General features: G+C 39.9%; 1 protein-coding gene across 2 annotated transcripts in view; it reads left to right on the forward strand.

The window, feature by feature from the left end:
- USP10 (ubiquitin specific peptidase 10) overlaps positions 1-22590 on the forward strand; it is a 46978-nt gene extending 24388 nt beyond the window's left edge. For both annotated transcript variants that reach the window (XM_063438770.1, XM_063438771.1), the window contains 9 exons: positions 1233-1342; positions 1835-1890; positions 2628-2731; positions 3207-3306; positions 5252-5441; positions 8748-8913; positions 16615-16759; positions 19905-19970; positions 21148-22590. In XM_063438770.1, the coding sequence (XP_063294840.1) occupies positions 1233-1342; positions 1835-1890; positions 2628-2731; positions 3207-3306; positions 5252-5441; positions 8748-8913; positions 16615-16759; positions 19905-19970; positions 21148-21335 (1125 nt within the window). In that variant the 3' untranslated portion in view covers positions 21336-22590. The remainder of the gene's footprint in view (positions 1-1232; positions 1343-1834; positions 1891-2627; positions 2732-3206; positions 3307-5251; positions 5442-8747; positions 8914-16614; positions 16760-19904; positions 19971-21147) is intronic.
- Positions 22591-26134: the final 3544 nt, after the last annotated feature.

The following is a 26134-nucleotide window of genomic DNA, read 5'->3' on the forward strand; positions in this document are numbered from 1 at the left end:
ACGCACACTATGGGACGGGGGGGACAGACGCACACTATGGGACGGGGGGGGACAGACGCACACTATGGGACGCGGGGGGGGACAGACGCACACTATGGGACGCGGGGGGGGGGCAGACGCACACTATGGGACGCGGGGGGGGCAGACGCACACTATGGGACGCGGGGGGGGGCAGACGCACACTATGGGACGCGGGGGGGGGCAGACGCACACTATGGGACGCGGGGGGGGGGCAGACGCACACTATGGGACGCGGGGGGGCAGACGCACACTATGGGACGCGGGGGGGGCAGACGCACACTATGGGACGCGGGGGGGCAGACGCACACTATGGGACGCGGGGGGGCAGACGCACACTATGGGGCGGGGGGGGGGCAGACGCACACTATGGGGCGGGGGGGGGCAGACGCACACTATGGGGCGGGGGGGGGCAGACGCACACTATGGGACGGGGGGGGGCAGACGCACACTATGGGACGCGGGGGGGGCAGACGCACACTATGGGACGCGGGGGGGGCAGACGCACACTATGGGACGCGGGGGGACAGACGCACACGCACACACACACACTATGGGACGGGGGGACGATACACTATGGGATGTGGGGGGTGGAGAAGAACATTAAGGAGGGGGGACTAAAGTACAGGAAAGGGAAATTTTTCATATTACATTCATTAAAAAGTCTAATATTAATAAATTCATAGGGGGGGGGGGGAAACTAGTTTAAAATCATTTTGGGGAAAAAAATTATCCTTTTCGGCCAAGGGCATCCCGAATTTTTGGTTTCGGCCCAGAATTTTTATTTTGGTGCATCCCTAATAGTATGGCTGAATGGAAATATTCTGCAAATGAAGTTATGGTATTAACGTTTAAAGGATGCTGCCCCTTTAACCAGGGATGTTTTAGCACAGCTGTGTAAGCATTTGGTGCTCTCGATGGGTTTTGACGATCATGTTGATTTTTATGCATTTAAATTAATGGTCTTCTGCCCTGATTTAGTGTGTGTGTGTGAACAATTCACAGAACACAAAATACAATTTGTTACCAAGCACTTTCTGTATTTGCTGGTCGTTTACTTGTTTAATTCCCAAGCCTAATCAGTGACCATGTGTCGCCGTTTCAGAGAGCGTAGGAAACACTTGGCTTTCAATCTTTTACATGTGGTTTAGTATCTGTCTTGGTGTATTTGTGCCCCTGTGGAATCATGTTACTCTCCTTAACATCTCTCGAAGACATTGCAGGCTCTTGTGGCTTGCCCTCCAATGTATCATCTTATGAAATCCATTCCAGTCTACACAAAGGCCATGAGACCGTGTACATCCACCCCTATGATTGACAGTTTGTAAGTATCCAAGCCCTTCCACGGCAGAATTGCTGCATGCCGAGGTCCTGGGTGAACATTAAGGTGATCTGACAGCATTTTGTGTGGTTAACGAGATGCTGGATGAAGAGGATCTTATTGAAATAATGATGCTGAGTCGTCCATTCATCTCACCCTTCCTGATTACGTTATGAACTTTTACAGCTGCACAATCCTGGTTTGTGCATGGCATTTTAACATGAAAGGTGTGATAAAGCTCTGCATGTAAAGTATCTTTCAATTTGTTGAAAACCCCTGGCAGAGTCCAGCCGTATTGGGCGTGACGAGAACCATGCCTTATCTATTAATTTCTTTGTAGTATTGTACTGTGTACAGTTAACTTGGAACCACTTCCCAGACCAGCGTGCAATACTGTATTTTACTGGCACGTAGATGTGCGTTTTTTTTTTTTGTAATATATATATATATATATATATATGTTCTCCCCCTGAAATGTTGTTTTTGACTTTCCAGCGTGCGGCTAATGAATGAGTTTACAAGCATGCCGGTACTCCCGAAAACAAAGCAAGGTATGTTATGCCCGGAGAGAAGTTCCTTTACATCAGCCTGAGTTTCTCAATTCTCCAGAGAATTGGTGGCCCTTGCTTCTCAGCCAGTAAATGAATAAAACCGTAGGATCCACCAATTTTGGGGTACCTTGACAAGGCCAGGTCAATGGACTTGACTTGTATTGACCATATATAGTATTACAAACTGCATGTTCTGCAGATTTTTGACAGGTAGAGTTGCTGGAAGTGTAGTATGTGGTGATAATAGTTAATCTTGGCTTTGCAGTTATTAACTAGATTTCTGTTCCTGAGGAAATATTTAGAAACCTTCTTGGTATCTGGGTTTCCCACCACTCATGTAAGGTACGGTATGAGACTAGGGGATAGGGTTACACCAATAGAGACGGTTCAGAAACCAAAACCACGGCCTTGTGCTATAGTAAAAATAGTCATTCCTACCAAAACCCTCTACTTTAGTGCATCAATGTTCGTACACTTTCCTAGTGGAAAGACTTGTGCAGACTGTAGCCCGTAGGTGGAAGTAGTGGTGGGGCCGTGTTATGCATTAATGTAGTAACTCTTTCTATCGTGTGTTTAGGTTATAGACAGTAGATAATTCCTTGATCTAGCAGGGATGTTAAAGGGAGGTGAGAGTAGAATGCAGGCTGATGCAGTAACTGTGACAAAGCACACCGTTTGTGAGTTCAGGTTTCCTTACCGGTTGACATCTGGTTCTAAGTTTTTATTTTTCATTGCAGCTCCTGGGGAGAAGGTCGTCAGGGATATCCGCCCGGGGCCTGCCTTTGAACCCACTTACATCTACCGCTTATTGACGGTTTCCAAATCAAGTCTTTCTGAAAAGGTAAGGCTGTTATAGAAAGTATTTTGTCACTTTAACTCCCATTAGGCATGGTCTTCGTGTGAGTTACACCATCCAAGGGGTGTGCTGGCGCCTCACCAGGTATTGATGTCTTTTAGCACATTGTTACTGCTGTACTGATAATGCGGAAATTTCCCATAACCAAGTGCAATTTCTGGCAGCACTGATAGGCTGAGAGTACGGGTCTTGTCCAAAATAGTTTTGTAGAAATCCTTGGGGGCGGTGCCATAACTAAAGGCGCACTGCCCATCATATACATTACTGCCCATTATAGTGATTAAGGAGCCAGATAAATTTATTGCGAAGTACAGCAATTCTTTATAATGAAGTTTTTTGTTTTTTTTAATGAACAAGATAAATCTATTTTGTGTTTCCATTCTATCCTTTGAGAGAATATTGCACACTTTTTGATTGTGTTTATATTATATGTAATCTATTTTGCTGGTTTTACTTGCAGGGTCGCCAGGAAGATGCAGAGGAATACCTTGGATTTGTATTGAACGGACTACACGAGGAAATGTTGTCACTGAAAAAACTTCTTTCCCCGCAGAATGACAGTAGGTTTATAGATGGTCTTTAAACCCGTTCCTTGTGGCAGCATTATTGTCCTGTTCTAGTCATCGTTTGCGCTGGACTCCATTAGAAACAGACTGTGCCTTGTTAACAAGAGTGTATTAATCAATCTTGATTGAAAACCACCATTTGGCGGATCTCGCTTAGCACATAATTACTAGTTTTAATGCCCTTGTTCAATTTCATACTGATCAGTTACTTCTTGCAGTGATTCACAGAACTAACCACTAGAGGGCGCCAAAAATGTATTAAATATCGTGGCAGAAGCAGGTTTCTAATATAAAGAAATCACTCATAACTTAACTTTCTTAAAATATAGAGTAACCCACTCTATTGTGATTATTTAAAAAAAAAAAAAAAAACCCTTTTACACACTTTAATTGGCAAAAAATCACCATATTCAGATAACTTGACATTTCTTTTCCACATCATGATTTTTAGCTCATCAGTTCTGTTGTCAGCCCATGACCTGCGATGACCTCTTAATGATAAGTTACACTTACCGCTGACAGGAAATATCCTGTTTAACATGTGATCATCGATTGGAACTTTTCACATTAAAATAGGATCCATGAAGAATTGACAGAATAAAATGAGTTTTAAGGGGTTAAACCGTACTAATTTAAGTGATGCAGCTTAGATCTTCTGCGTTGGCATCTGCAAGACAGTGAGATCTTGCCAGTTCTGCTGTTCACATTCTGTGTGTAAGGGAATAAAATGCCATGCACACAATGCTTCCTTTCCAATGTACTTGAAATGATATCTGCTTTTGCATAGCTTGCACTAGGCTCACACTGTTTATAATAGAATATGGGTGGGTGTCTAGTCTCATTAGTCCCAAGCCCCCTCTTGAGCAGTGTTCTCTTTGTTGTGTGTTTGTGTGATCTGCCTGTTTTGTCTTTTCTTTTTGTGCTGGGCTCTATTTCAGCAGTTTCCGGTAAACCCTGTCATTTTGGGATTCTGGTCTGCTCCTCGTTCCGACTTCCAACCATTTATAGAGCCAAGTAGTAATCCTGATGCTTATCCTTCTCTGTAGTTCTCTAGACTTCCTGATGGACACTGCCCACACACCCGTCTCAGCAAAGCTGCGCAGTATTGCTGAAATCCTCGTTACTCAAGTGCTTCTATCAAAGTGCTGAATAGGGTTTGATTTATTAATGCTTATGCAGTACTTTGACATGGGGTCATTTTTATTTATTTAAAACTGGTATTTATAAAGCGCCAACAGATTCTGCAGCACTGTACAATTGGGAAATTATGGGTTAATTATTGATTAACTATCAGTACTTCCCAGAATCTTTGTTTTGTTTTTTAACCAATTAAAGTTTCTTAAAGTCTAACAAAGAATCCATCATTGCTGGTATAGTACATAGATTGTTCAAATAAAAGAACAATAAATTGTTAAGGGATTAAACCGATCTAGAAATGGATGAGTGTCTTTCACTGGAACACTGTCAGTCACCTGAATTACTGGGAAATGAGCTGTCTTTATTATAAGACAGCTTAAATTCTAGGCTAAGGAAGGGCTGGATGTTCTCACAGAGTCCTTAGATTAGGTTTAAAGGAATTGCAATATGCACAATTACTGTGATTAAGAAAGGTACGGATAAAGGTGACATTTATTCTTTATGTATGTATCCTGCTGGTAAACTTTCAGGAAATGTACATGCTAAGAGATTGTTTGTAGGCCAGCATTTTGATAGGCCATGGGAATTGTACCCACAATGCAGCACTTCTCAGTTAGAAGCATTGGAGAGAATTCGTTTTATAGAAACTTTAATCTCTGCCTTTCTTCTTATTTGACTAGCACAGGATGGACAGCAGTGAGCAGGCAGAGTGTGCGATAATGCATTCAAACAGGTCTATTCAAAGTCAAATTGGAACTTAAAGCAACACTATGCAAAACATTCATACTGTTTTTTCTTACAGAAATCCCAATCTCTAATGGGCCTGATACACCACCTGCCAACGAGGAGAAGGAAGTACCACAGCTTGACGAACAGGGAGAGGGCAGTGATGAGGAATGGGAGAAGGTCGGACCTCGCAACAAATCTTCCGTGACACGGCAGGCCGACTTTGTTCAGACATTGATCACTGATATCTTTGGAGGACACATGAGGTACAAGTATTGTCATCTACTCGTACTATTGGAACCCACTTCATTCTGTCTCCAGGATATCTGTATTTTATCTGAAATCACAATTGCATGGAAATGACTTTTGATATGATTATGTGGAACTGTCTCTTCCTAGGGTTTTACACAACCTAGTAGCTGTATAATTCGTATCCCATTCCCTATTTCCATTTCTGTCACTTCTTTGTTTATTATTTTATTATTTATGTAGCGCTGTACACTGGGTGGACTAACAGACACATAATTGTAACCAGACAAATGGACGCACAGGGACAGAGGGGTTGAGGGCCCTGCTCAATGCATGTTATAGGGGTTGTTCATCATAACCTCAAATGATCTCCTTTTTGATTCCATCCTTTTCATTAAATATCAGGCTGTGCTTCGTTTCTCTATCCCATGCTTCCCATCACATCTTGTCTCCAAGTCTCTCTCCTTTTTATTTCATGTCACCTTCCTTCCAATCTGTCTGTATCCGCTTTCTATAAATGTCTTCCCAAGTATCCCAGTAATGGCTTGTGTAGAAAGCGAGAGTATATGTGCCTTTGTCAGCACTGCCCTGTAACTGATCACTTGCAGTACTGCAGCATGCAAATGTACAGTGGTCTGTTTAGAGAATACTAGCCCAATAACCAATGCAATAGGCACGATGCTAAAATGCCCCTTTAACCCCTTAAGGACACATGACATGTGTGACACGTCATGATTCCCTTTTATTCCAAAAGTTTGGTCCTTAAGGGGTTAAACTAAGCTTTACATCTCCAGATAATTATCACTGCTGAAACCTAAATACCAGCTTCTTATAAAGATTGACTGGCTAAGCATCATGATATTACAAACACCTGCTCACTGGCTAAGGATCATAGCGTATGTAGTCCAAAGCGTGACCGTCAATTTTGCCAGCACTGTCTTCATATAAAGGTGCAGATGTAGTATTTTCTTTGCATGATATTGCATAGAAATGTACATGTTGTCGTTTTGTTAAATATGTCTGTTGGTTAAAATGTACTCGTTAAAGCACGGTTTGTTTTGAGTTCTGCATTTTCCCATGCGGCAGAGGAGCCCACAAAAACCTTTGTAACGTGTAGTCTGAGTAAGTGGGTGGGGTGTTTGCTTTAATTGAAAACCCTTTCCCAACACCACAACTGCAAATGGCCAGTGCCATGTGGCTCACTCTCACAGCCATTAATACTCACACTCTTCCAGCAATGCCAAAAGCCATTGACCGGCACTGTCTCTCCATGGAAGGTTGGTTTTCATGCTGGCAGGTTTGACCAGTTCTTTATCTAACAAAGACATTTACCCAAACTGCTTATAGCAAATGGCACTTTCAACATCACTTTTTGTTTTTTCTTTTTATCTGTAATGGCTAGTGCTCCCCATATGAAGCCAGATCCACTTCCATTCTGTATTTTAGGTGCTTTTTTCTGCTTCTGTCAAAACCGTAACAGGAGACTAAACTGCTAGGAATACAAAGTTGAGGACATCCAGCATCAGGAGACCAAAAGTAGCCTAGCAATCAGGAAGTGCCTCTAGTTGCTAGAGGCAGTCTTAGCCCTGCAATGTAATTATTGCAGTTTATCAGAAACTGCAATCATTACCATTGCAGGTTTAAGGTGACACACCTTGCACCCAGACCATTAAAATGAGATCAAGTGGTCTGGGTGCCTATAGTGTTCCTTTAAAAGCGTAGCTTTCACTGTCTGGGGTATTTAAACAATTTGCAAAGACCCCCAACCGTGCCATCTGCCAGGAGCCCACATCGGTGCGAGAGTACAGTCTATGGAGTATCCCGCAAGACTGTCCATGGGAAAAAAAAAATCCTCTCACCACTACACATGACAAGCTTGACAAAATTAATCCACATTTTGTCAAGTGGAGGAAAAACTGAGACAAAGTAGTTTCTACTTTTATATTTATGAAGTACTCATTTTGGATTGGGAAGTTTTGACAAAGCTGCTTTAATGTTATTGATTTCAGTATCGCATGTCAAGGACAGCAATGTGTACCCTATAAGCACCCAGTGGATACGTTTCTCTGGGGAAATAAATAGGAATGTTCAGATTAAAGGATCACTGGTCTGAGTGCCAGGTCCCCCTTGTTTTTAACCCTGCAGCTGAAAATATAGCAGTTTACATTGCAGGGTTTATCCAGCCTCTAGTGGCTGTCTCCCTGTGAGAGAATCGCATTGAACCAACGATCACGTTCCGATCCCCATAGGAAAGCATTTAATAATTCTTTCCTGTGGGTGGTTTGAATGCGGGCACGTCTCTGGCCATGCATGCGCATTCAGCTCTACTCGAGGAGCTGACATCGGCAGGGGGAGGAAAGGTCACCAGCGTCGAGGGAGCCCAGCACTGGATTAAGGTAAGTGGCTGAAGGGGTTTTAACCCCTTCAGTCCAGCGGGAGGGGGGACCTAATAGCCCTATATTCCTGGCACTATAGTGTTTCTTTAAATAATAGCTCATGTCATCTTACTTTATAAGCATTACACAAAGGCCCTTTAACATTGATGGTCAATAACCAATCTCCTATTAAGAGGTTAATATTTCTGGTAGTATAATCCTGTCAGCTGTGGAACAGTTACTGTATCATTTCTGACATAAAGAATACTAATTAAAAATGCATGCATCTGAGCACATTTTTTTTGGAATGATCTGTGTTTAGAAGTGAGTCTGACCCTGTTTTCAGACAGAAACATTGAGAATTATTTGTGCCTGTCTCTGGACTCTGCGGTACACAGCTGATCTGTTGTGTATCAGTTTGGATTCAATAGGAAGCTGTTTGCTGCCTCCATGAGTTTCTGTTTCTAGAAGAAACTTTTGTCTTCCGTTTTGTCAGGTTGTCCCTTTAAGAGCTTCTCGGAGATGGAAATTCTAATTTAAAAAAAAACACCTTCCTGGATGAATCACTGGGTCTGGAAAGCAGGGATGTTGGTCAGTTATATCGAATAAACCACAGAACATATTTCCACGTATGTGGGAGCTTAATGAAGAGCCAAATGTTTGACACCAAGGAATCCTGTTGGTTATCTGGTGCAATTTATGGGATTTCATCTCTTCCTGTCACTAAATCCTCTCTGGGCACAGATTTTTTTTATTGGCATATATGTAACAGTCCTTAAAGAATATGAAAATGGACCGTGTAGATTGTTTATACAGCATCCAAGTGCCCCCTTTGACATTGATACAGTTTACATCCAGTTGTTGTGTCCTGGAAATGTACATAAATAAGTGTTGTTTAGTTAATGGACTTGAGTATTTTTTAACCCTTTCCTTCTGTCTACCTTGCAGGTCCGTTGTGTATCAGCAAAGCTCAAAGGAATCTGCTACCCTGCAGCCATTTTTCACTCTCCAACTGGATATTCAGTCTGAAAAGATTCGCACGGTCCAAGAAGCATTGGAAAGCCTGGTGGCGAGAGAATCTGTCCAGGGTTACACCACCAAAACCAAACAAGAGGTGTGTTTCTTTCTTCTCAAACTGTTCAAATAGATCATTCTTTGAAGGAGCCATCGGCAGCCAAGGTGGCAGGTCTGTGCTGACCGGTTCAGCTCCGGGGGACCCGGTTATATGTGGTCGGACAGTAGACATGCAGGATGTAGAAGGGAATAGAAGCAAACAGTGTACTTACAGTAGTATGAAAGGAAAGGCTGTATGGCATGCGGGCATGGCATTTGTGGGTTTTAAAACAAAAATGCAATTCGTTTTCCATTGCCATAGCTGGAGGCAGTAATTGATTGAAAGTTGAGCAGATAGACTACCCAGCTGATACAAAATGTCAGCTTGCAGGGTAGCAAACACTCTGCAGCTGTACTAGTAAAATAGACTGACTAGTCCCCTGGAGTAACGTAAATTGGGACTGTGTGAGCTGCTAGTGACATGGTGGGCAAACACACGTCAAAGGCAGACCAAAAGATTTTAGATTCCTTGGTTATGTAGGACTTATGGGTACAGATAATGTTAACGAAGTAATAAAACAAAATACACCCAAGAACATATAAACAAAGATTGTGGCACAATGATTATAGTATATGGAAGGACTCCAGCAGGGGGCAGCACAATTTAGTTGGGGAAAATGTTTGAGGTTTTACATTGGATAAACATAGACGTAAATGCTATCTATCCAGGTTTTAACATTTTCCTTGCCAGATGCTGAGCTCTAATGTATTGCCTATCCTTGTGGCTTTCCTGAGTTGTCATTTAGATGTATTGGATCTTGGCTTAGTTTAAAATGAAGTACTTGTGTATGCCTGGCGATTAATAATGAAAATGATGTAGGGTTTGCATTCCATATTCTTCTGTATTTAGAAAATATCTACTTGAGACACTGCAGTCCTTTCTTAGTAATAAGGCAACTTGTTACCTTGGAGTAATGGGGGAAATCTGACACCGACCCATTATCTCAGCTGTGGTTTGCTTTTCAATTTATTTTAATGAAATTGTAGTGACTTCTTTATTTACAAAGCCCCAATAAATTCCGCAGTCCTATACATTGCGAAATATATAGACACGTTTTTCAGTCAATTGCGACAGCTGTGGGGGAAAAGCATTGTCTCGATCGTTGTGAGACGATATCTATAGCGATTCCTACAGTGATGAGACCTGCCTATTTAAAGTTGCTCTTGTACCATAGTGTTTTATCTTATTTTTTTTCCTACACATGTATACGTGTGCTAATATTTCTGCTTGTACTATGTATAAATACATTTTATTTAAAAGGAAACTAGTTATGAAACAACTTTAGTTTAAGCAGTTTTGGTGTATATATCATGTCCCTGCAGTCTCACTTTTCAATTTTCTGCCATTTATTAGTTAATTCACTTTGTTTATGCAGCCCTAGCCACACCTCCTTGCATGTGACTTGCACAGTCTTCCTACAAACGTCCTGTAAAGAGTCTGCTAATGTGTATACTTCCTTTAAAACAAATTCTGTTTAATTTTAAATTTTCTACTGCTCTGTTAATATCTTATTAGACCCTGCAAGAGCCTCCTGTATGTAATTAAAGTTCAATTTAAAAAGCAAGAGATGAGAAACTTTTAATTAAGTTGCATCAGATAGTTTCATTTTCTATTTTGTTTTCATGTAGGCTTTATCAGTCAGTCAGGGGAGGTGTGGCTTAGGCTGCGGAGAAGTAATTTTACTCCTCTATGGCAGAGAATTGAGCAGTAAGACTTCAGCGGCATGATATATACACAAACTGCTTCTTTAAGCTAAAGTTCCGTGGCATATAAACTTTTTATTATTGAGTAGTCGTCGTACGTATTAGAGTAATATTGCTCCAAATATTCAGGAATAAAAAAAAATATATATAACCATAAAACCCTTAACTGGTCCAGTGCTCTGAGATAATTTCTAACACTCTTTATTTTTGATGGTGTTAATGTTTTTTTGTTTTAGTTTTCTTTTTGCTGTGTAACCCCTATGGCCTTCTCTCTATTAAACTTAAACCTGCGATAGTCCCCCCCCTGCTGTTTACACAGCCTGCTACGTGGGAGTGACATTCAGTCTAAGTTGCTTGTGATTTTTGCATGTAAGGTTGGGTTGCTAAGCTGTCATTTTGGGTATTCACAGAAAGACCACTGTTCAATTAAGGGTTTATAAGAAATGGGTGTGCAGTTTATGTACCGGTGTCGCTGTCTGGTTTATATTTTTATGTCTGGGCTGGAAATAAAATGCTTGCATGATAATTAGCTTGAGACACGGCCTTCAAAAAGAAAGAAGCCTCACAGGATTTTATTTTATGACATTTAGACAAGTGGTCACTTTCAAAGTGAATTATTGGTTAATGTCTTTGCCATCCAAAGCAGTGATTTTATGAAACATTTTTTGCGTACAGACCTTTTGTTCAGTTACAAACTTTTCAGTATTCCAAGATATAGCCAGATACTTTTGTGGCCAGAAAAATATCACCAAAGGTCACCAGCCAGGAAAAATAAAGGTTCACTTTTTTGGTTAGTGTCATAAGGTTTTTCTTAATTATTAGCTTTCGTAAAATTCACGATCTCAACAATTTTAATTTTTCAGTTCAGTATCCTTTTGCTGATCATATCCAAACATATATGAGAAGGGTTTAAGAAAAGGGCATTCTTTGCCGACATTAAATTCGGGCACCTACCAGATCCTGTACCAGGCTGTTTATGGTGTATGGTACAGGCCTTATTTTCTATGAGTTTTAATTGCAGGGTTTGGTTACATTTGGCACTCCAGATCTCCCTGGATGTATTGACATTCTGGCTATAAGAGCATCAAGGTGATGCAGTTGCTAAAGTTGCCTATCCCTGGCTTAGATAATTAATTATTGAGATTTCTGTTGCATTTTTTTTTTTTTTTCTAAATAAACTTTTAAAGAGATCTTGGTGTGGGTGACAAAGTCTGCTCCATGTATATTATAAAAAGTACATCGGCCACAATGTTGAGATTTAGTATACTGTATAACTGAATGCTCTGTGCATGTCTGTTATCACAGTGGAGAGTTGAGCATCCTGCCTGCAGTGTGCTGTAGCTTGTTTGTTCTCCCCAATCGCGTTATGCCTTAGGTTTATAACTCTGCGCCTTTGACGTTATGAATTGTGACAGGCCCATGTTTGTTTATTATGGATGTCTTTTCAAAGAAGGGAATGTGCATTTTTTTTGTCTTTTAAATACTCAATCATTTCTTTAACTGATTAGTTACGGAGTCACCCATTTAGAAATCTTTATTTAACAGAACACTTGATAGACTTTTCTTCTCTGAAAAACTTGTTATTCCTGATCCACTTTATTGGCTGACATTCTCAAATTGATGATCAGAGCCATTCAAAATGCTTTCCAATACGAAAGCATTGGATTGGATGAGATCATCAACTCTGCTCTCCACCAAGGAGGTTGGTCAGGGGTGGAGGCAGAAGTAGCCCGTAATGCATCTCTATGGGAAATGTTCAGCGTCTCCGTGCAGAGCGTGGAAATGCTGAATGTCAGTGCTAAACTAAAATAGCTGGTCTAGCAGAACAAAATGATCATGGCTTTATTTGATTTTGTGGTCTTGACTTAATATTAAGATAGACACCGTATACTAGTTTGGCCCCAAGCAAGCAGTTTTTTTTATTGTAGTATCACTGACTTTCCTTTGACATTGTGAAGAATTTAGTGAAGGTGATCTGCACAGTGTGAAGAATAGGTCAATGAGCTAATGCCACATGTTGGGGTGACTGGAATTGCTGCTGTAAGAAAGATGTGTGAAAAGACCACAATTAATTACCTTCACAACAAGAATTTTACTTGATTGCGAGTGATAGACAGCCAATATATTTTCAGCTCGGGAACCACTTGAACCTTACCAGTACATGTTAAGATTTTCGGAACATTCAGTTCTTGGAATAAAAGCTTGAAAAACAGGACATTTACCAAATTTTGGTCCACCCCCCCTCACCCCCATATCCTTTGAGTAAACGGTTTTAAAAGTACGCAATGTGGTAGTAACTGTCTTCTGTATCTTAAAACTTAATTAGTTCTATATTCTGCTAGCTGCAACTTAGCTTTTTTTGCCACATTGCAGCAGGACAAGAGACGCCTAGTTGTTTCTTGCATGCAATGGAAGGCAGCTCATATATAGCCCTTCCAACACTGTGTAGACACATGCCAGCTTTCTCATGCATTGCATTTACCTCCCTCTTGTTCCAGTAACAGAGTACTGGTTTTACCCCGGATTCCATTCTGTCCTTCAGTTTCTCTGCGTGCTACTGTAAATGGTGCCCCTCCATATAGACAACAACTATCTTTTGTAAGTCAAAGATCATGGCTTCATTCTTGCAACCAGGAAGGAGGGAGAATTCTTGGCTACAGGTATTCTCTCTATATTGTCCAGAAACATTACATAGTTGTACAGCATAATTGGCACACAGACAGATATTTTTACAAACAGAGGGCATTGTAGGAAGCTGTGCTCCTAGGGAAGTCAGACACCTTGCAAATAACCATATAGCTCAGGTTAAGGATTTAACTGTTGGTTTTCGTACATTGTCTGCTCAGTGTTGACAGCGCATGGTTAGAAGGTACAATGCTTTCTAAGATGTAGGTGATACATACTCCAAGAATTCTGCTCCGTAAACACTTGCTAAAGTATAGTTAGAAGGGTTAAAAACTCACGCAGTTGGAATGTCAGCAAGAGAACATTTTTCACACATTCTGAATATTTCTTGTAAAAACAAACGGCTTTCATGGTAAGCTTGGGTTCATTAGCAGTGTTGTATTAAAGAAATAGATGATTAAAGTGACAGCACACACTTGTTATATATTACCTGGGTTCACAATCCTGTACAAAGCCAAGGACCAAATTATTGGTATGGAATAGGAAACATGCAAAAAACGAAATGATTGAATGCAGACTGACTATTTCCACACCCACTTTGTATTTCTTTCCCTAGATACCCCCTTCATGTACAGGGTTTTATTATCTGATGGGTAGTCGGTGGTTAGACTTTCACATAGCTTTGCTGCTCCCTCTGTCCCATCCAAGCTTGTACTGTTTGCTGAGTGATGGGGAACACCTTGCTGACCTATGTGTAGGAAAGAAGACGACCTTACTGGCAGTGTGTATGACATCACATGTTCCTGGCTGTCAGTATTCTTTGATATCTGTGTGGTTGGTAAAAGCAGCACGCGTATACAGTGTAACTCTAAGGCCATATATTGATTCCCATAATTCTAGGTGTATAGAAAACCACCCCCAGAATAGGGTAAGTGGGTGACTGGCTGGCCTGTTGTGCTTGCAGGATATGTGTTGGCATAGCGGCCCATAGAGTGTTTTTACAATGTTTCACATAGGGCTAGCTACTAAACTGTGAATTGTAAACAAAATAGCTGAGCTGGAAACATATTTTACTTAAATGTTTCAATTTGATGCTTTTGTTTAAAATGTTCTAACCATTCACATTTTAGTGAATAAAAATAGGATGCATCTGCAATTGGGATAAAGAGCTTCACACCTGCTTTTAACTAATTAGTCGAAGATTGTGGTGTCCATTGAACCAGTAAAACCGTGCGGGTCTGGCGACAGAATAAAGAATAGAGCAGATTTTACCCTGTGCTACTTGTGGTGGAACATCCTGACCCATCGTATCAACTCCTATTATTGTAACAGGATCCATGCAACCACTTGGATCTATTACATGTTTCTGGACCCAGGCCTACAAATTCCTAGCGTCTGCGGCTTTGCTCTAGTGTCTGCCTTCCTCAGCCCACTGCTACTGAGTATATGGGGTCTGAGGAAACTGTGCAACAAAACTTGTTCTTCTAGGGACTCCAAACTTTCCCGAAACACACGCAATATATTCTTTGAAAAAATCCATCCAGTTTTAGTAGACACTTGCAAGACGTAAATCTTATCTTGTATCTTCAATATCTATATTTTCAGAATAAGAATGTAATACTCTGTACTTCCTCACAGTATACACAGTCCTCGGTTTGGATACACATTTTCTAAGATAGGTTTGTCATTATATATATTAAGATAAAAATAATAATGTTAGGAGTCCATCATAAACCTGCCATCCAAGCTGATTGTTGTGGAATTTCTTGCACATGTAAAGCTATATAAATATAGTTATAAAGTATATATTAATCTGGCTGAGCAGCAATGTTGGGTCAGACTCCAATGTTATCTGCTCAACCTAACTTGCCAGCTGCTGTGATTGCTCGGTGTGAAACTGCTGCACCAGGCAAGTTAGGTTGTACAGCAGTTATTCAGATAGCAGTAGAGTCTGACCCAACGTGACTGCTCAGACAGATAAATTAAAAAAAAAATTAAAAATGTTTTGTTTTTAAACAAAAAAAACAAAGCACTACATTTAATGTAATAAACTTTAAGAGAGAAATTATTTTTGTTAATACTTCGTTTAATCAAAGTTTGAAAAGGAGTATCACCTCTGCAAGTTATATCATAATGCACAGCATGGCACTGGAATAGATCTAATATTTACATGGTTTTATATATGTGAAAGTAAACCACCAACCGTCAGCTTGGATTGTATGTTTATGATGGCTTTCTACATGTATTTATACTAATACCATAATCAGCCAAATAAAGTGATCTTTTCCAAAAAAATAAATCTGATTTATTATATGTAGTAAATGTTTAAAACTTTTAATTTGAGGACAGTTGTCCTTTAATCGTGAATACGTGTGTATGTGTGGGTGTATATATACATGTGTATACAGAATACATATATAATTCAATATAATTATTTAAGTTTAAATATATGATCTTGTGACACATTCTGGTGGTATAGAAAATAGAAGTGCCTGGTTTATTCACCCACTAGTACAGAAGTCATTGCTAGTTTAAGACCTTTCATTAAACATTCATGGGTGCACATTGCAAATGAATGCTGTGTACAAGTTAATCAGAGAAGAAATATGTATGAGGTGTTACATTAACTAAATGTTTCTAAAGGGTCACTCTGTAACTGCTCAGTTGCAGAAAAAAGCATTTGATTTGAGTATTTTTTTAAAGCTAAATCCTAAGTGAAACATTGATGACGGCTGTCCTTGATGTCTGCGTAATAACTGTATGTGGCCCAGATGCGGTATCATTACTCATGGTATACTGATGGTGCTAGGTAGGCAGTAAACTAGTAAAATGACTGCAATGGTACCAAGGCACAGCTGGAAGGTTATATGTTGGACATTCCCATACTCGACTGACTGCACCAATTAATTGATGGGAATATTTTATTTTAAGCATTTCATAACGATAAAATCTAACTGACGACTGACAAAGGTGGAGATAAAGCGGTCAAGCCCCCAGCAGCACTAGTTACAGCTGAGGGGTTGACCTGTATATGGAGGCTCCGTATAGATCAGCGTTGTACTTTCCTGTATGAGCAATTGTACTGCAAGGACGTCGGCTCCTGGAAGATGAAGCAGCAGGTGCGAGAAAAAGTTGTTGATTGCCACGAGAAACGGCTTCAGGTAAGTAAAACTCACCTTTCCGTGCACCCAGCAGCCACCACACTGCAAGCGATACACTATTGGGGATCTTTGCAAAGTCTGCAAACACCCCAGAAGGGGAGAAAGGTGCTTTAAACGGTGAATGGCTGAGATGGATAAAAGATTTTAGAGTAAAATGTGCAATTGCAGAATATTGTCCAATGTGACTATTTAACACTGCAATGTTCCTACAGGTGGAGATAAGCCGGAGAGTTACTTTGGAAGAACTCCCACCAGTCCTAGTATTACACCTCAAACGTTTTGTGTTTGAAAAGACCGGTGGCTGCCAGAAACTTGTCAAAAACATTGAATATCCTGTGGACCTGGAAATTAGCAAAGGTAAGAGACCAAACCAGCATGGCGTGTATGGTGGTCGTCATTTCTTTGTGTTTCTTATAAGAGTAAATGTATGGTCTGTCTGTTTTCTAATATCCAGAGCACTGCATGTTTTGCTCAGGGTTTCACAAGTTTTTCCTGATAAAAACAACCAGTCAGGTTGTGTGGGATTATCGTTCCAATAGAAGCAAGTCCCAAAATGAAATGTGTACAATAAAAACAATTTTTAAATTTTTATTTTAAAATACCGCTTATAAAATGCATCTGACAGGTTGCTCATCCAGTATTTTTTTTTTTTTTTCTCCAGAAGTCTGGGCCTCTTTGTTATGCATTTTGTGTGAATATTTATTTGTAGTTAAAAAAAAATGTAATTTTTTTAAATTAAAGGACCACTCTAGGCACCCAGACCTCTTCAGCTTAATGAAGTGGTCTGGGTGCCAGGTCCTTCTAGGGTTAACCCATTTTTTCATAAACATAGCAGTTTCAGAGAAACTGCTATGTTTGTGAATGGGTTAAGCCTTCCCCTATTTCCTCTAGTGGCTGTCTCATTGACAGCCGCTAGAGGCGCTTGCGTGATTCTCACTGTGAAAATCACAGTGAGAGCACGCAAGCGTCCATAGGAAAGCATTAAGAATGCTTTCCTATGTGACCGGCTGAATGCGCGCGCAGCTCTTGCCGCGCGTGCGCATTCAGCCGACGGGGAGGAGAAGAGGAGGATCGGAGGAGGAGAGCTCTCCGCCCACCGCTGGAAAAAGGTAAGTTTTTACCCCTTTCCAGAGCCGGGCGGGAGGGGGTCCCTGAGGGTGGGGGCACCCTCAGGGCACTCTAGTGCCAGGAAAACGAGTATGTTTTCCTGGCACTAGAGTGGTCCTTTAAGCATTAATAAAATAAAGAATGCACTTATACGGAATACAGCATCACGACATCCCTGGTGATGTCCATTCAAATGCTTTTGGACCCTTCTCCCCGTCTCAGACCGGATGTGCGCAGTTTTAGCCAGACAGGAAGCGAATAAATAAACACTGAAAACAGAGCAATAACAAACTGATGGAGGCCGGACACACAAAAGCTATCCCTTGCTGACCGTACCTGCAAGGGTAGAACTCCCTGCATCTGTCCCCTGTGTGCTCTGACCACAGAACTTTCCCCTCCTTCCACGCACATAAGTGGCTTGGAAGTCTGATTTAAATATAAACTAACACTCTAATTTTCCATATGTCTAGATTCCCTCTTAGATAAGGGGTGCTTTGATATGTTAATGACCATTAGCCTTGTGTTCCATTATTCTATCTAAAATACACATTAATACTTACCCACAGATTAATAGTTAAGCCTCATTTTTATTATATCTAGAATGGGACAAGCACAATCTTCTATTTAAGCCCAAACATGATATGTGTAACTTAACCGTAGGGGAAGGGATTGTGTCCGGTATATTGGGTCACAAGTAAGGAGTGTGACACATCTAGGGAGCGGAAAAATGTTACATTCAAAGATGCCATTATTATTTCTGTGGGAAGTACATAAGAGGAGAGAGAACCAAATATTTCCATTTGGATTGATGTTGGTCTGGAACACAAGGGGGTGGTCACTTATAGTTACTATAGGTCTTATCTCCAACACTGGGTGGGGCTTGGGAATCCACAGGGTATAAATCTAATGATAATGAAGTGTGTATTGGACTTGCTTAGGGGCCAGAATCTAATTCTGAGTGAGTCACCATCAACCTTATCAGAGACCCCCTGGGCAGAAGTTTTACTTTAAAAACCTTAGTAAGTGATTAGGACTTCTGTTATTTTATCCCTTTTGGTTTTTATCTGTTGTTGGTGTAACTAATTTGATTGTCATCTATATTTTTGTATGCACAATGACTATTTTTTGCTCATAATAAATATTCCTTTATTAGGTTCTGCCTTTGTCTGGTAAAGAATCACGTTGCCTGGAGAGACTAGTGTTTTGCAGTTGCTTAGATAGCGTTAATAAGTTGTATTTGGTGGGTTTTTATTACTAAGTTACCTGGGGGACCAAGGCACCCCATTTATAAATTGTCTTGGTGGCAGCGTTAAAATAGTAGTTTTTTTTCCCCCCTCTTTTTTGTGTTTTGATATGTTTTGTATCTGCATTGTGATTATTCATATGATGTTAATTTATTTCATTTGATTTTTCCTTTGTATCCCTAATTAAAAAAAAGAAAAAACAATAAAAAATATTATAAAAAAAAATAGTAATATTTGTGGGTGGTGGTAAGTGGGATTTTAGCATTATTTACGGTCTAGTGCAGACAAATAGTGAACTTTAACTCTTTCACCACCACAACTACATCACGCACACTCTTTAAGTAGGGTGTGCCTGTGACATCCAGTGTTCTATTCCTATTAATTAGGGACAGTGGCTGGTAAACCATGAGCTGTCACGATGCTCAAAACCCACATAATCTTGATATTCTAAAAAGGCTCATAACAACCACAATGTTTGCTTATATGTAGATGTGTGAATGTACTTCTCTGATAAGAAATGCAATATTTAAATATGTCTGTTTTTATATAAATGTTGTGTGTGGTGCTTTATGTAACCATGACGTCAGACCAACTAACTATGTAACACATAAGGCACGCATTCAATCAATTTTTAATTGGGGTGTGATTTTTATTTTTTATATATACTTGTATTTCCTGTATTAATGTACATATTTTATATAGACGTGTGCGGCCATTAAAGTTGATCGGCTTTAGTAGCGGCATAGACTGAAAATATACAAACTCACTACTTGAAGCTCTCCATTTACATATAGCTGGCAAGTCTGTTATCCCTGCTTTGGAAAAATACAATAAATGTATATCTACATTGCAAAGCAGCCGTTCTATTGGTTGAAAGAGATGGATCATAATCAGCTGATAAAAGGCCATCGGTTGCAATGAATTTTCTTTAGCAGCGATGTGTTTGTCTGTTACATGTAAGCTCTATTGATACTAGTTTCATTTTAGCGCATGTTATATCTCAGTTGAGTGACTGAGCTAATTATGTATTTGAGGAAAATTGTAACCTAGCTAATTTCATGAGCACAATTTGGGTGCTGTAGACCAATTACACACACACTTTCTAAAACTATTGCTGTAAAGCTTTTGTAACCGTTTTATTTTATTTCTAGATCTGCTTTCTCCTGGGGTGAGAAGTAAGATTTTTAAAGGCCAAAGAACCTACAGGCTCTTTGCAGGTAAATATTGCACTTTTAGAAGTCTCACATTTGAAATTGTTGTTGCCTAATTTTAATTTAAAATGGTTTGTATTGCTCACTTTTCTAGACACTGACATTCTTAGGTTTATTGGCATGTGTTTTTACTGCTGCAATAATACCTGTATTTAGAAGATACATGTTATGAGGGGAAAACCAGATTTAAGTTCAAATTGTTTCTCTGAAGATAATGGGTGAAAAATGCAAATTTATAAAAACACAATTTTTGTAAACTGTTAGCTGCTTGTTCTGTTGGGAGACTGCTGCATCTAATAAACAATATAAGCGTCATAGTAATTTGATCTAGTTCTGCAGGGAAAAATCATCTAAAAACAGTGCAATTACCCTCGAGATGGGCGACCAAAAATTCCAGCTATTTCTTAGAGATATGACTGGCAAAGCCTCATGGGTATGGTAGTTCTCCCAACAGCTGGGGTCTATGGGTGTATTGTATTTTTTCTGAATACCTATTCTGTATAGACCCACCTGTAGCAAATTTGTTTGTTCCTCAAAAACATTGATGAAACATCATATACATGTGAAGAAAAATGGAGGTCACTGCAAATCAAGAGTCAAATTTGATTAAAAGGACAATAGTCATTAGAACTATAGCTCATTGTATTTGTTCTGGTGAGTAGAATCAGTCCCTTCAGGCTTTTTTGCAGTGAACACGGTCTATTCAGAGAAAATGCAATGTTTACATTACAGCCTAGGGATACCTCCACTGGCCACTCCACAGATGGCTGTTAGAGGTGCTTCCTGGGGCATTGCTGCACAGTGACTGACATTCAGTGGCTTCGCCCTCTGCATGGAGAAATTGAACTTTCCTCATAGAGATGCTGATTTGCCTGGGCTGTGTTTGGCTTGTGCTGGCTCTGCCCCGGATCTGCCTCCTTGACAGTCTCAGCCAATCCTATGGGAAAGCATTGTGATTGGCTTAGAGAATCACTTCTGATGTCAGCCAAGCAGGCAGATCTGGGCAGAGACAGCAGTTGCAGACTTGAATACAAGTAGGATTTTACTATATGGGGGAGTGGGGCAAGATGGTGGTTTTAACTCTACAGGGTCAGGAATACGTTTGTGTTCCTTTAACTTTTTCTTCAGTATTGAGTATACTTTATTATAGTTGCTAATGTCTGCTTTATTTGATATTATGCAGTTGTCTATCACCATGGAAATAGCGCAACTGGTGGTCATTACACTACAGACGTCTTCCAGATCGGTCTTAATGGATGGCTACGTATAGACGACCAGACTGTCAAAGTGATCAACCAGTACCAGGTGGTGAAACAGACTGTGGAGCGTACAGCATACCTCCTGTATTACCGCCGTGTAGACCTGCTGTGATGGCGTCATGGAATAACTCACTTCACATCTCCCTTTTACCCTCTGCTCTTTTTTTGAGTGAACTTGTTTCTTTACTTTTTCTTTTTTTCCCCTCCTCCTTCTCCAGCTTGTTTCTTTCCTTGAATTTTTAGACTAGTGTAGGCAGAACAAAGTTTCAAGACTTCGAGTAGCTGTAACCCTGGTCTTTGCCATAGAGGGCCGTGACTGAGCGTTGCTGCCCTCTTGTGGCACTTAAGGGGTTAAGCATTCCATGTAACTTGCTACACAACAAAATAATCTCAATGATTTTAACATCGAAGAAGATGTTAAACTATGTATAACCCTTAATGCTGTCAGAAGGCTGTGCAGCACATTCCCCTTTGCATTTAGTAGATTTTGGCTGGCAACTGCTTCTTCTAAAGCAGGATGTAAAATGGGTGATCGATAGATGCATCTTAAACTTTTTTTCTTTTTCCTTTTTTTTTAAAATTGTGTCTAGGCTTATAGTGGCTCCTTTATTCCCTTTTTAGCAGTGTCCACGAGCCTAGCCAAAGAAATATTGCACCAGCATCAAATCTTGTACATTTCTGTGGGGAAAAAGTCTTCACTTCGATCCAATTTTCACATCCTTCATGCCAGCTCTTCCCTCATCCCTTGCAGTCTCCCTACTATCATCTTTTCAGATCATTGAATTAAAATAAAAAATATAAAAAAATAGAAATTATATTAACAAAACAAAAAAAGGGGGTTTCTTGCATAAATCCATTAAAAGAGGAAAATACATTTTACAGATAAACAAAGGCTTCTTCAAGGTTGCTGGGTGCCTCATAGGGTTAATTACAGTACAAATAAATGTCCTTTAATTGTGTGAGGTATGAGGGCTTGTTTTAGCTGTTTGTGCTGCTGGATCAAACAAAACTGATTCAGTGGAAATTTCTTTCAGTAGCAAAAAACAAAACAAAAAAAACGCAAACAAACCTAAAACCGTTTGCAGGGAGAATCCGTTTGAAATTGAAAACGTTAGTCAGTATAGATGGGTGATTGTGACTTTACTGCTATTGCATTCAAATTAAAATTCTGCTTCTGGGTACACAAGATCAACGATTAAAACAGCGGGCTTAACATTCAAGATCTGTATTCCTTTAAGTCTGCTTTGTTTAATTTTGCTGTCTTGCTCTCCTATAACGTTGAGTTCCTAATTGTACACAGTTTAGTGATATTTAGGAGTATAAAGTTGTCGCCCAACATTAAAAAAAGTCACAAAGTTGGTTTAAAAGTGTGTATTTTTTACTTTGTGTGTATGTTTTAACAACATATTAACACACTACCATGAATGTCCGGTATGAAGAATTGATCTTCCATATTTGTTTCTTGTTGAATGCAGCCAGAGGCACACAAGTGTTTAGACTAGAATGTGTTAACCCCTTAAACTGGAATTTTTACAGTGCACCCTTCTGCATTTACACATTTAACAGCAGAGGGCACTATGTACTACTGCAATAACTGGTAATATGTTATACTACTAGCCATGGATTGGGAGCTTAGTCGTCCATGCATACATTTATGGGGTTTATTTTGTTACAATACTTGTGCATTTCTTTCTATTTTGCTAAAAGGCTGAGTTTCAGATCAATATATAAACAGGTAGCTAACTTTCAGTAAAATTGCTTGTAGTTTGGCTTGAAACTTGTTAGTTTTGTCAATTTCCCAGTGGCTCTAAATTGGGAATGCCTAAATCCTGGGCTAGGAAGCTTTTGCGTGGTTTGAATGACTCTTTGTAATGTGAGCCCAACATATAAGATTCCGTGTTTGGATGTTCAGATTAGGAAAATCCTTGATACAGTAAATTAACAGGCTGTTCTGTTTTCCTGTGAGTCTGCACTGCCCAAGGTCCAAACACGATGTAGAGAAGGATGTTTACATTTCAGTCTAAATCAAATAATCCCAAATTAATGCTACCAGTTGTCCCCACCAATAAACCAAGAACGCATCAGCAATAAATCAAAGCGAACATGAAGTCTGCTAGCTATGTGTTTCCCCATGGACTCATTGACTAGTTTCCGAGTCATTCTTCTTGAATACAGTACTAGGAGATGACTGATCTATTGAAGCTTATGTAGAATTGTGCACTAAAATCATTGCAGCAGCATCTTCTCATTTATGTGAATGGCAGTGTAACCGTGTGCTACTGTTGTCTCAAACCTCTGCAGATAAATAGGGAGTCCCTTTAAATCCTAAATGGCCATAGAGCCTTTCAGTGCCTGGATCACTTGTTTTACACCTGCTTCCTTGACTGATAAAACCATAGTACTGTAGCACAATTATTCTCCGTCCCCATGGGTTTCTGACACAGATACTCAGCTGTAATAGCCAGTAAACCCTGTGTGGTTACAGCTGTATTTTGTCAGAATTTGAATCTGATGCACTGCCTTGCTGACCTGAAAGTACAGTAAACCATTTACAGCCCAAGACATGCTGATTTAAATTACCCAGGAAGCTTTGCTTCCCTTGGCTGTCTGTGCCAAGATAGGTACCAGAAGCAGTGTATTGGCATTTACAATGTGTGATTGTTTCGATGTAACATTTTGCAGACCATCAAATTTGAGTTTTGGGTTAAGGAATGTCCTCTTTATACTTGTGTAAAATAATGTAAAGAGGATGCATTGTATTCATAATGAAGAAAGTCCAAGGTTCAGAAAAGATAAAATTTTCATGTTTTGGCCCAGGGTAGGGGTTGATTTAGTTTAACTTTAGGCTTCAAAAACTGCACAGCCTGAGGTCCCAGCTGTAAATTGTTGCTTTAATAGTATAATTTGTATTTAAGGGATTACACAGCAGCTGCTGGGTGGGTAGCCTTTATTAACTTGCAGGTAGCACGGGTCATGTTTTTACATGAATGAAACTGCATACAGCTCTGTGTTTTGAATGTTATCAGTTGCCACACAAGTCACGTAGGAGAAGCATGGTGTGTCACTGAGCATTACCACAATAAAAAAAATTGACACTTAACCTCCTCCTAAGCAGGGACCCCAAACGTGTAAATATAAGACATAATAGCATAATTATCTAATACCAGAGAGAATATATGTATGCTTAATTAGACTTATTCGACTTGTGCACAAATTCTTTTCAGCTGCAACAAATGAAATTCCTTTTAATCTGCTCCAGAATTGATCGGTCTGGGATATAACTGTGGAGTCCAACACTAAATGCTGGGCGGATTAATTTGTTCGGGCACAGATAAAATGTAATTCTGTACACTAATCAAATTACTGTTAAATAGGAAATACCTCACCAATAATGGTTTATTTTCCTCTTTCAAAATATCAAATTTTACACAGCCAACACAATTACTCAAATCAGCTTATCTTTGTATAATTATGTTTGCTGCTAGATATATACAGTCTGTGTCCCGCCACTTCCATATGCCGTAGTAAAGACTAGTACAAAAAAATAAATTAGTTTCCACAGTCTAGTGAAAAGTGGTTTACATGTGATTTACTCTGAATGGTAAGCTTCTCCAGCTCTGCTGTGTGCACAGCCTGGCAACTATAACTTCAATTTTACAATTGTGTTCTCAATTTGAATAAACCCTATTGTAAAATGAACTGCAAAACTTGTGCATGGTAGAAACGTTTTGTTTTTTTCAAGCCAAAAAAGGTCGAACACTGTACTGCAAATTATATACATAATATAAAAATGCACTACACTGACAGGTTCTTTTCCCTGCATTCAGTTTACAGATCGAAGGAAGAGGAGGAGCCGTAAACATATATATTAAACATAAATATAGAATGTTTTTACTGCACTTCCTATTTCCTTCTCTATTAAAGGAGCACTATAGGGTCAGGAACACAAACATGTATTGCTGACAATAAAGTGTTAAAACCACTATCTAGCACCTTTGCCTCCCTGAAGATAGTAAAATCTTATTTGTATTCAAGTCTGAAGCTGCTGCCTCTGCCTATGAACTTCCTCTGACATCATCAGAATCACAATGTTTCCCATAGGATTGGCTGAGGCAGATCAGGGGCAGAGCCAGCATGATTCAAACACAGTCCTGGCCATTCAGCATCTCCTCATAGAGATACATTGAATCAATGCATCTCTATGAGGAAAGTTCAGTGTCTGCATGCAGAGGGAGGAGATACTGAATGTTTGGATGCATTTTGACCCAGCCATGACCCAGGAAGGACCTCTAACAGCCATCTGAGGAGTGGCCGGTGAAGTTATCACTAGGCTGTAATGTAAACACTGTATTTTCTCTGAAAAGACAGTGTTTACAGCAAAAAGCCTGAAGGCAATGATTCTACTCACCAGAACAAATTCAATAAGCTGTAGTTATTCTGGTGACTATAGTGTCCCTTTAATGGTAGTAACTCCTCACTTGATCTGCGAGTAAAATTAACATTTAGTGGCTGTCTCATAGATGCCATCATCTCCCCGCCTCCATTATTTTCTTTTTGGTGTCACATTCAGAACTTTTTTTCTTTCTTTCTCATTTGAATTTCGAGTTTTCATAAAATGGGAGAAGGATGCAGAAAGCAAAAGGGAATGAGGGGTAAGATACAATTCAGAACAAATCATATGGTATAGAGCAGCGGTTCCCAAATTGTGTGCCGCGAGATATTTTCCCAGTGCTATGATAATGCACACTCTCTCTACAGCCTACTCTCTACTCACACTCTCTCTACAGCCCCTATCCCGGCAGATCCCAGGTAAGTTGTCAAACTTCCTAAACAGGGAGGGCACTACTGTCACCATAACCACTACAAAGTGCTGTAGTGGTTATTGTGCCTGGATTTTTTTCTTTACATAAT

Source organism: Pelobates fuscus, chromosome 12 (assembly GCF_036172605.1).
Source record: "Pelobates fuscus isolate aPelFus1 chromosome 12, aPelFus1.pri, whole genome shotgun sequence".
Lineage (NCBI taxonomy): Eukaryota > Metazoa > Chordata > Amphibia > Anura > Pelobatidae > Pelobates > Pelobates fuscus.